We start from the raw sequence: 11,702 nt of genomic DNA on the forward strand, positions 1-11,702 counted from the left end.
AGAAAACCAATCTTGTTATACTTCAGGGATAATGCAATACCTTCTTAGGTGTGATTACTTTTTTGGAGCTTATTAGCTAGTGTTTTAAGGGAGTAGAGATGCTGGACTTTTGAATGTGTAGATGAGTATCCCGTGTGGGGGTGAGTGGTTGAGTGGAGGAGGTAGTAAAAGCAGTTCATAGTCTCTGGTAAGCAAGAGCAAGTTTCTAGGTAAGGCAAATATTCCTACTCAACACCTTCTTAAACTAGAGGATTATTCTGTATAGATCCAGTGATTTTCCACTGGTTGCAAGCTCCTCGAAGGACAGAACCACAGGTAACAAGCCCTGTATTACTAAGTTTTTGTTCTCTTTGGCTATTTTAATGTTGACTTTCTCGTTTGATCTCTTCTGAACTGTCGAGGAAGGCTTAAGGTCACCGAAGACAATGAAAATACTTGTAGTCTTTGTCTCAGCATCACACCCAGGCGGCTCTCCAAGTCCTTCACTGCTATTTTTCTGAGACTAGCAAAGCCTGACTGATATTAAGGCATACTAATAAGTGCTCCTATATATTGCTTCCAGAGTCTCGTGAGTGAAGTTTACTTTGAGTTGGTCAGTTTTGCATGGTTTCAGCTCAGTCACAGAAGCTATCCTGAGAGACAACTAACTCCTGCTAACCCTTTCTGGAGGCTGCAAGGCAGTATTTGGTCAGTTATGAACTCTCATGGTGATAACTGATGTGTCTCTGTATAATATATCTCTTTATAATTATGCAAAGTCATGTGCAAAGGAGGAATAAACTCAGTATTTCTAGCCCTTGGCTGTGATATCACAAGCACAGAAGACATATTTCTTGAAAGCACTCAAGAGGCAGAACATTGCACAGCATTGTTACAGAAAGAAATGTGATGAACAGAGCTTTTTAGTAAATACCACCTACACTGGCCTTTGTACAAAACTGGAGTCAGCAGAACAGAATGAATAAGATCTAATCTCCCACCTTGTCCTGCCATTCCAGTCCCACGTGCCTATGCAAATATTCTGGCCCTGCTGAAAACCACCCCTAACTCTAGTTTCTGTAGTCAGCCTGTTATCTGAAAACAAGGACTCCCCTACTGGTGTTTCAGAAAAAGAATAGTTGTTGTGTGAGAGCTGGTGTGCATTTCCAGACAGTGGGTCACCCTGGAGGGGTGAAAAGTGATGCTGAGAAGTGTTCCCTTTTGCTGTCTTGAAGTCATACTGTCCCAGATTGTCACTGTGCCCTTAGCTAATTAGCTTGCTCTTGGCAGGTCAGCTGTTGGTTCTGCTGTGCTAAATTAAAAAATCTTGGCTCATTTCTACCTTTTCTTACTAACTGGAGTGGCTAGGATGACATTGTCTCCATTACAGGCCAATTTAAGTGAATCAAGCAGTTTGTAGCAATACCAGCATTTCCAGAAAAATTATTCTACTGCTTCTTAATTATCATTTCAGAGAGAATGAACAGAGGTTGAAATGGCTCTGTGTATGAGGGATCCAATTACAGTGAGGTTCTAAGACTCCAAACTTATCTTTTAGTTTTGGGGCCCTGAAGTTCAGCTGCTTCATGATTTCACAGTTGAGGCAGCTGTAATTGTTTTAGTGATAACTGAGGCTGTCGTCGAATTATGTACATGTGTTAGTGATATAAAAAGCAAAATCTCAAGTATTGGTAATTCTGAAATTTTACGAATGTTTGAACATGCCCAGCTTCAGCTGAATCCAGTAAAGAATCTGAATGCTGTAAGTTCTCTAGGGTGGTGAAATTGATTTTTTGAGCAGTGTCCCAATAGTAAGCACATTGCTCTTCATAAAGTCAGTGGGGAAAACACACTCTAGTGCAGCAAAGGATGTTGATGGATAAGTGTTGTGGAATATTGTGCAATTCCAGACACTTATCTGCAGTTAAGAGGAATTCAGAAATGTAAAGAATGTGGCCTGCACGTCTGTTGTGCCTGTTTGCTCTCTTGTGAAGCAAAGACGCTGGCCTCTGCTGGAGCCCTGACAGCGTTGCATGTGACAGAACTGATGAGAAGCTGTGTCCACCTGGAAATAACCCTTTTGTAACTGTCTGTCACTTTCTAGGTAACACTCGGCTGCATTTTCTGGTCCTGGTGACAGGCTGTACGTCGGTGGGAAAAATTCTGGACGCTGAAGTTTACAAAATTACTGCAACAGATTTCTGTCCTCTCCAGGAAGAAACCAAGGAAGACGAGCGTGTTACTGCCTTGAAGAAAATACTGAACTCTGGGATGTTCTATTTCTCCTGGCCTAATGCAGGCTCAAACTTTGACCTGACTGTGAGGGCTCAGAAGCAGGGTGATAACAGCTATGAATCTGGTAACTCGTTCTTCTGGTTAGTACTGCATGTTATACCCTGGTCTTCTGTTGTCCCCACCTGTATCTCATCGGTTAGACATTCTCAGAGGGAAGTGAACATGTGCATTTCAAGTGCATCTCCTTTCCTTTCACTGACCTTTTACAGGGCAGGTGGCTTTAATGAATTCATGGTAACCTGTGTTTAATTAAAATTAATCTGATAGTGAAGTGCAGTTATAAAATAACATTTATGCTTCAAAGGGGAAAATACAAGATATATATTGCTCATAATACGGAAACATGTCCCTATATGTCACAAATAGTTTCCCCTGTAGTCCTTTTTAATGATTTTCTTTAAAGTTATCTAACAGAAACCTGCGCTTAGACTGTTTCTAAATCCCATCATTTGCACTGAAGTATCTGTTATTTTTTAAAAGCATGTGTTTAAAGTCTGTAGTTTATTGTTTCAGTAATGTCCCCTGGTTTCTATGTTTTTATGTTGAAAACATCAAGAAAACATCAATATGTTCACAGCTCAGTGAAAACTTAAGTTGCACGAAAAAAAATGCCTGCGATACACTGTTCTGTGCTTTTTACTTTCTTGTGCTTATAAAACAAAGAAAAAAATATCTTGTATTGTGGTAAGTATTGATTGAGGGGAAAGGAGAAAACGCAATGCTTTGTTGATCTAATTCAGCTTGTTTGCTTTGCAAGTTTTGGCATAATGCTTGCATTTCTATACCCTTTCACCCCCCTGCTCCCTTCCTTTTAAACAAAAAGATAGTCACACAGCAGGCATAGCTGTTCTGGAAATAAATGAGTGTTTGATGTAGGTGGAAAATAACTGGCAGGGTTAAATGTGGATGTGCTGCTAGAATGTGCAGTGAAGTTTGTGGCCCAAAGTAGGTGAATATTAAATAAGAAAATGTTCATAATGGGTGGTAAATTAACATGAGAGAGCAGTTCAGTTAAGCTAAATAATCTTTTCAGCTATGATGTAGGATTTAGTGGTTTGAGTTTAAAACTGAAGAAAGATACATAATAAATATTTGCTTTCAACTGTGCTAATGATGCATCCCTCTCCAAAAGCTCACCAAGCATTGTCAAGTCAGACACATGGCAGAAATTAGTTGTACTCCAGTGATGAGACTGCTAAGATGCCAATATCCCATAATAAAGAAAAAAAAATTAACTCTTTTTCCCACTACTGCCTTTTGAAACCTTTCCTCTTGGAAGATAAGTATATTTGAACCTTCCTTCTTTGCTGCTTCTGGTCTATCTAGAAGTAAATTCTGAAGAGTTTCCATTCTCCAATAGATTGTAGAACAGGGAAAAATGGTGACAACATCACATTAAGGGCAAAAAGACGTTCCAAATAAAATTTATCTTGAGGTAATTAGGTGATATGGGAAATTTCAGACCAAACAATAGATGCTTGAGGAAAGTAAACAATGAGATAAATAGCTATACAATGAAAAGTGTAAGATGACCTTAGTTATAGGCAACACAAACTGCCTGTTCAATGAACTGCAAGAACAAAAAAAAAATTGTACTGGAATTTGCCTGAGTGAGGACTTCCTTTGCAAGTAGAACTGGGAGAAAGAGGTGGAACAGATAGCAAAAATTGTTTTAGAGCTGCTTTTTCCATTACATATTTAGATTAAAAATGTGATAATGCCTTGCACCTTTTTCAGGTAAATGCTGTATTCTAGAAGAACAATTTTTCAGGGGTTTCACACTTTGTTACAGCTCCTCTATTGAGTAATGCACAGTCATAAAAGATATTTTTCTGGCCCTCCTGTGTGACTAAAGGCACATTTTGAAACAGTAAATAAAGAAAAATATCATAATAGAGGAGACTATTATCATTGTTAATGAGACATGACAAGTTTGTTGAGTTCTTGATCTTGAAGGTTAGAACAGATATTCCTCTTCATTTTAAGTAGTACTTTTTGCAATATCTCCAGTGTCTTACAGATCCAGTTTCTGCTTGAATTTTTTTTTTTTTCTGAAAATCCTGGTGGATTTTGAACCAGTTCTTCATCCTGTACTGAATGCTAAGGTCCAGGCAGTACTCTTCCAAAAAATGTAATTAGTTTGACAACACTGTAATTTACGAAAAAGATTACTAAATATAAATTTCTGGAGCTGAAAGAGGTGACATTTGCATCTGAATTTATAAGACAGGTTCAAGATATAAAGACAGCACCTTGGTGGTAGCTGTTTGGTTAAAATTTGCCATGTTCAGTTCACTGTAGTAGTTCTCAAGGGTTTCTTCCTGATATTTCCTGGGTTTGCTTAGAGATAAGGCACAGCAGAAAAGGGGTCATAAAACATTAATTGATTAGTGATAGCTGTCAGGTGGCACGCATGCCTGTCTGTTTGTTTTATTCAGTAATGTGCCTGCATGTTGTTGAACCTTTCAGGAACCAGCTATTGCATGTGCCCTTCAAACACTACCAGGTGAACTGCTCCGACTGGCTGCTGAAAGTGGTCTGTGGAGTCGTGGACATTCGCACTGTTTATGCTTCCCACAAGAAGGCAAAAGCCTGCCTCATCTCTCGCATCAGCTGTGAGCGAGCTGGTGTCCGCTTCCACGTCCGAGGGGTCAATGATGATGGACATGTGTCTAACTTCGTTGAGACAGAGCAGGTAAGAGGATGTATCCAATGGCTTTGCATAATTTAGTCCATTTGTGTTTAATTGGGGCAGGGTTTTCAATGAGAATTAAAGAAGCTCAGCAAGTGGGTTTTTTCAAGAATATTTAAAATATTATTGCATGACAGATCTGTTTGTTCTTGTCCATTAAGCATTTCTTTCCAATCTGGTCTTTTTTTCTGTTTGACTTTTTCATTTAGACAGTTTTCACTAACACTTTTTATTTTTTCCTGAGTGTGAAAGTCTGGCCATTTGATACTATAGTGAAATGCAGATATGGGGTTTTAAACCATTCAGGAAGGTGTCTAGCAAAGGTGCTGGAACCTCTTCTTTGACTAGGAAAGTTCACTGTCAAATCATCTTTCTCTAGTAAAGAAAATGTTGAAAAAAATAACATCTTCTCCGAGTGAGGCAAATTCTAGTTTAACTAATTTTGGAGGAGACTGCTTTTATATTCCCCACTGGTTTGTGCTGGATTCTCTCCAGGGTGAGGTGGTATGACAGTTTTTATACATGTGTGGTAAAAGCCTCATTTCCGGCTGATGCTGAGACAAATTATATGTGTGAAATGCATTCAGCAGACTCCCTTGATTGGCACAGCTGACCAAAACAAGAGTCACTTGGTTTTATTGCACATGGTTTTAGCTTGCTGCCTTGAAAGTCAGTAAAAAGCACTGGACCATGGAGAATCTGAAGTCTTCTGTGCCAGCTGAAGAAAGTGCTTTCTTACTCAAGTACTATCATCTCTTCCTTTTTGAACTGAAGTAGTAATTACTAGCAGTCAGAACCATCATACAGAAATGGATCACTGTATAAACAGAATAGACAAATGGCTGGTAGTTTTTAACAAAGAACAGGGATTTACACCTAGAAGTTGATAGTTTTCACATCTTCTGGCATACATGCAGAGTTGCATATGTGGCATAGGTTGTGTATCTGTGTGTCTACATACGTAGGTGCATGTACAATGAAAGCAGATTGTTTATGTGATGCCTGTAAGGGGAGCATGAAACAATCAGAGATACTTGAGCTGTCATTGAAAGCCTGTGGCTCATGGCTGAGGAAGGCACCCACTCTCAAAGGTGCCCACACTTTTGTGGGCTGACAGCTCTGGTATTTCCTCACGGCAATGTGTGAATGTAGCAGCTCTCACCCAGTGAGCTCCTTCCTGTTATCCCACTACATGAGCCAGGCATGCCTTCAGGCACCTGTTTGTCCAAAATCCAGCCATGTTTGAGTACTTTCCATATTTCCTCTAAGTTGTTGTCTTTGTAATACAGCTTTAACCTTTTCACCTGGTTCTGCCTTAAGGCATATGAAGAGCTACTTTAGATTTGACAGTGCTTTGATTCTCCAGAGGATGCCTGGAGGAGTTGCAGACTGGTATTCCTCAGCCTGCTGGTGAGGTTTGATTCCCAAGAGGTGCTCAAAACATGCACAATGTTATATGTGTGACTTTCTGCCCAGTGGTCAGAGTTCTCTCTGGGGATGTGGGTGACTTCTTGCTCATGTCCCTCCTTTTTCTGGTTTGCCTGCATTTTCAGTTAGGCTGACGTCTTTCCACTTAGTGTACAGGCTCCCACAAATTCTGCTTGTTGAATGTGAAGCTGCATCTTCCCCTGCAGTGTTTGGGTCTCTAATATCAGCCTCCAAATTTTCTGCTAGTAATTCTCTTGCATGTCACTGCTCCAAAGCAATTGCAAGTCAAGTCTTGCAACATCTGCACATTTCTAGAAAGTCTGTCAGTGCATTGGGAGATACAGCTATGTTTGCTTATTGAAAAGTGGAATTTTCCCGTGGGAGCTGGGAACAGAAGGGAGATATGCCATTTTAAGTGATACCTGGTACATTCTGCTATTTTAGTTGAGTATCTTCTTATGAATATTAGTGGAAAGCACTAATCCTGTTACTCAGGATTTGAAGAATGTTCTCTTGCTGAAAAGCAGGGGAAGAAATGTTAGAAAGGTTTGTCAGCTTTTTTTCAGTGAGTCTCACATTTGTGGCACTGCACTTAGCAGTTGACTTATTATGGGTAATTCTTCTGCTATCCTGCTCACTAGGTGGATCAGAAGTAACTAATTTTATTTTGTTATATTCCTGGAGTACATCATGTTACAAATGTTTAGCATGAAAAATAAGGTGGTTTTTGTGTTCCAGCAGAAAACCTATGGATTGGCTCCTGGTGAATGGCAAAACAGTACTTGATTGCTGATGCTTCCCTTAGCTGGGTCTGGGTCAGGCTCTTTGAGGGAATTGCTGTGCTTTGTTCCCATTCAGCCAGATGCTGGAGTGGGAGAACTGAAGCCTTTTGAGGTTCTTTTTCAACTGGGTAAGCAAAAGTGCAAGAGTGAAATGGTTTTAGGGTGAAAGGCTTGAGTGGGTCCAAAATTACAGAGTTTGCAGTTTTAAAGGCTTGTTTGGTTTCTAAAACCAAAGAAAAGAAGGAAAAGAAGGTTGCTGTTACTAATAGTGCTAAACACTAGTTTTATCAAGCTGCATGTCCTAAGAAAGCAAAGTTGGGCTAACCACTAGGATGCCTGAGATCCAGTTCAAGCTGGCATCCCCTTGCCATTAGGAAGGAAGAGTCCAAAAATAAACTCTCTCCTACTTTCATAGTAAACGCCTGACTAATCTCCTGTGAGGTAATATCTTGGCTGAATAAGATTTTGTTTCCATTTACTGCAGCCTGTACAGTATAATGGCATGTTGGCTATGTGCTCATGGATAAATAGCACCCTAGGATTCTGGAAAACCCAGGACTTTTCCCCTCTTTGTAGGAATTGCTTCTAACATTTTTCTGTTTTTAGAAGAGGGAGAAACAATTAATCTTATCTGCAGGCAGCTCTTTTATGCATAGATGGTATGCTTTTGTCTCCCACTGAGTTAGCCTTGTGGCATTTCAGCTCTGCAATGAGTCATTTTTTTGTGGGCTCACTTAACTGCTGTGACTCAGTGTTTGAGAAGAAGGGGGGAAAAGTAAAATAGCTTCACTTTTTCTTAAAAAAAATAAATAACAACTTCTAGTATACCTTTAAGCTTTTTGATAGTTTGGCTTGTGTTTTTATGAAGAAAGAAGAAAGAAAATATTATAGGAAAGACTTAAGGAAAAACAAAATTAAGCGGAAAGAGGTCAATACCTTCAGTGTGTGCTTTCAGATTTGCTGACAAATATTTTGTAATGGGATGGTAGCCCTTTCTACTTGGAGCGCTTGCAATATTGCAGTTAATTCTCAAGTAGCTTTTAAATCAGTCTCTGTTTCTCGGTTGTAGCTTAAATGTTTTCCTCCACCTTTTATTCCTCCCCTAGTAATCCTTTGAAGTTGAGACTGTGTTGCATTATTGTAATTCTTTTCTTCCGATAGCTTTGAGGAACTAGAAATGCTTTCTTCATTTAGTTTGTGTGCCTGTTACACTGTTTACATTTCAGCTCTTCTCCCAGTTATCCTCCAAAGAGTTATACTAAAATCTTACTATGTGTATTCTAAGGAACAATTCTAAATAACCAAAGACAAATAAATGGTTCCAGTTTTTCCCCCTTAATGGAATTGTTCAGTAAAGAAAATTGAAACTTTGAGAAAGCATTAAAAGGAAATACCAAGAATTTGAATTAACCTTGCCTTTCTTCCAGTTTCAGAAAAAAAATGTCAGGCATGGATTAAGGAAAATTATCCCTATTTCACAATACCTCCTAGACTGTGTTGGATAGCTCTCCAGGAGAGGGATGGATGAAATCATGTGGTTGATTTATTTTCTGGATCAAGTTTTAGTATGCTCCAGGCAAAGCAAAAAGGATTATTTTGGCAAATATATCCTTGGGTTCCATGGCCTGAGCTAAAGGGACTCATGGAGAAGTATTAGGTTTAGAGGTTTAGGCCATCTGCTGTCCATGCTCTTTGTGTGGCAGAGCTGGGAATCCTCAAATATGCCATCTGAGTATCCATTTCATCAGGGGCTGTGTCTCTGTGTACCCCTTGAGTCTGTAATGAATTTTGCTGTTTGAAGTTGTGACCAGATGATTATTTGTTTCTAATAAGGCTGAGTGATGGAGATTAGTGAAGAAATTATTCCAAGCAATAAATGGACACAGCATGCTGGGATTAGAACACCGGTGGGTTGACACAGATGTTTGCCAGAAGCTTTCTAGCAGTACCAGTGCATGAAGGTTGTTTACCAGGAGAGATCTTTGTATTGGAGGGGCAAGGTCTGGCCCTATGCAACAGAACAGAAAGATTAAAAAATGTCCTATTGAACTGTCAGTACTATCACCCTTGATCCTGAGCTGGAGAAAGAGACCGCAAAGAGATCCTAAGACCACAGAAAGAAAAGCATGGCAAATTCTTAACACCAGCGGTCACAGGCCAAGTAATCTGTTGTTAAGACAAATAGGTATTCCACATGGGTCAGCTATCCAGTTGCTGCAATGGTGTCTGATGGAAAACTGGTTTGAAAGTTCATGCAGCTGACTGGATTGGATTGTAGTATGGGCCAGAACCCTTGAGATTAATGAAGTAGTCCTCAATGGTCTGAGGATTTGATAGGAATGAACATTCTCTCTGAAGTACATAGGCGCCAAGTTGCTGTCATTTTGGATCTAAGTCAAGAGGTAAGGCTCCATTAAGACAGATTTAGCAGTATGTATGAATCCTAATGACTAAGTGTTGTCCAAAAAGTAACTGATTGTTGTTGAACTTCTAGAGAAAAACCAGTATGTTCTTATCCGTGAGAAAAGGAAAACAGAGGACAGGAAAATTCTGCATATAAGTCATTTTACTTTTAAGTTTGTTTTCTTAAAGAACTCTTGATCTTTTGTCTAGCACCTTAGAATAAGGGAAATGGCTCTGCTAAGAGGACAGGGTGATAAAGTCAAAACTAGAGCAACAAAAAAGTGGGACAGATATGTGCTTGTAGAAAATATGACATTGTGCACAAAAACTGATTAAGACTATGAAGAATATGAGAAAAGAAATTGTACTTGTCCATGCATAAGCAACGAAGCTGGAATCTTTTATGTATGAGTGTAATTTCAGTCTAAATGTATTATCAGTAGTTATTTAAGATTTTAGCAAATAGGGTTTCTTACAGTGCATGTGGCTGCTAAGATTATGTCCATTCCTGATCTGGAAAGTTGTCTTAGTCTTTAAACATGCTTGCTTAACAAGTCTGCTGGTAGGAAGTCTATTGCCACTAATACTGTAAGATCAAGAAACATGTACACTAAAAGGCAGTGCAGGATCAAGGGTCATGTTCTTTGGAGTGGTGAATGAAGGATAGTGGGTATTACTGAAATTAAGGGAAGATTTCTGCAGTTATAATGCTTAATGAAATGGTTAGAGTCTGTTTAGGAAGGAATGACTGGCAGAAAAGTCATTAAAATGAGTCTCCCACTCATTAAAAAAATATTAGGTCTTTTTCCAACTCACTGGCTGCTTGGAAAAAAATAATTTTGGATTCATCTGGGTCATGGGAATAAGGTGAAAGATTGTGAAAGACCAGAGAATTGCTTCAGAGAACAGAATGATGAGCACTGTAAGCGAACAGAAAAAAAAGGTACTTTCTTGTGACTGACTATGTTGGAGAGACTCTGCTCCCATTTCAAAAATCTCATATAATTTCTTAAAGCTCTATGGCAGCATACTTAAAAAATGTCAGTTTCTTTAAAATGCTCTGCCATCATAGGAGAGTCATGTATTAGACTTCAGCTTGACAAAGGATCCTCCAGCCCATCACATCAAGGTTTAGGCATCCTGTTTAGGTTACAGGAATGATCGAATAGTTTGAATATTTTGGTTGTTGTTCAGTTCTCCAAATGGACAGCTTAATAGAGCAGAAAACAGAGGAAGTAATGGGTCAAAACCAGTGAGCAATAAAAGAAAATATGAGTGGCACTGGTAACAAACATCTGTTAACTCACTAAGAAATGGAAATAGAGCATCTGTTAATGCAGAAATAAATGTTTGGTCAGTATTTTTCTTCTGTATTTGGCAGGAAGATGGTAGGTTATATATTCATGCTCTGTAACTGAGGAAATACTTTCCATTTAAACTGTAACTCAGAAGGATGTTAAACTGCAGATACTGAATTAGAGTTACTATCTGTTAATCAGTGGGCCTAGAGATTTGCAGGTGGATGTCTAAAAGAGCTGGTCAAAGAAACACTTGAGCTGTCAGTTTTGGAGTTAGGTGTGGTAACAGGGACTTCTCAGAATACTGTAAAGAAAATTGATCCTCTGTAGCAAGCTGTTTGAGTGACCACCTTGTCTTAGTTTAGGGCAAATTAGGGAGGAAAACTCTGAATGGGGATTTCCCCAGGGAAATGCCCCTCCCCACCAACCGGTCTGGGAAAGGGAAAAAAATTTCTTTGGAGAGAAGTGGAAAAAGCTGTTTATTTAACAGAAAATTGAATAATATTAAATAATAAAACCTCTTGCTGTTCGATGGGATGGCAAATCTAGGAAGAAAAGTCCTTTTCATGTGGTGTAGCTCGGCTCGCTCAGGTTCTTATCAGTCCCTCCGGCGCTGGAAGGTGCCGAGGCCCAGGCCCCGGTGCGCCACAGGCGTGAGCTCCCGGGGTTTGGCTGGGTGTTCAGTCCAGAGCAGGCTTGCACAGATCCAAGAAAAAGGAAAAAAACAAAGGTCCGGGGAATTCCTCTGCTTCAGCTAGCTAAAACTAACTAAAAGCCAGGGAGAAGCTCTGTCCTGCTGTCTGTCTGTGCTGCAGACAACACAGT

General features: G+C 39.5%; 1 protein-coding gene across 2 annotated transcripts in view; it reads left to right on the forward strand.

The window, feature by feature from the left end:
* SYNJ2 (synaptojanin 2) overlaps window positions 1-11,702 on the forward strand; it is a 66,341-nt gene that overhangs the window by 15,967 nt on the left and 38,672 nt on the right. The window contains exons 3-4 of one of the 2 annotated variants that reach the window (XM_058834430.1): window positions 2,084-2,354; window positions 4,744-4,969. In XM_058834430.1, the coding sequence (XP_058690413.1) occupies window positions 2,084-2,354; window positions 4,744-4,969 (497 nt within the window). The remainder of the gene's footprint in view (window positions 1-2,083; window positions 2,355-4,743; window positions 4,970-11,702) is intronic. The other variant, XM_058834431.1, reaches the window with a different exon arrangement.

This window comes from Poecile atricapillus, chromosome 3 (genome assembly GCF_030490865.1).
Source record: "Poecile atricapillus isolate bPoeAtr1 chromosome 3, bPoeAtr1.hap1, whole genome shotgun sequence".
Classification (NCBI taxonomy): Eukaryota; Metazoa; Chordata; class Aves; order Passeriformes; family Paridae; genus Poecile; species Poecile atricapillus.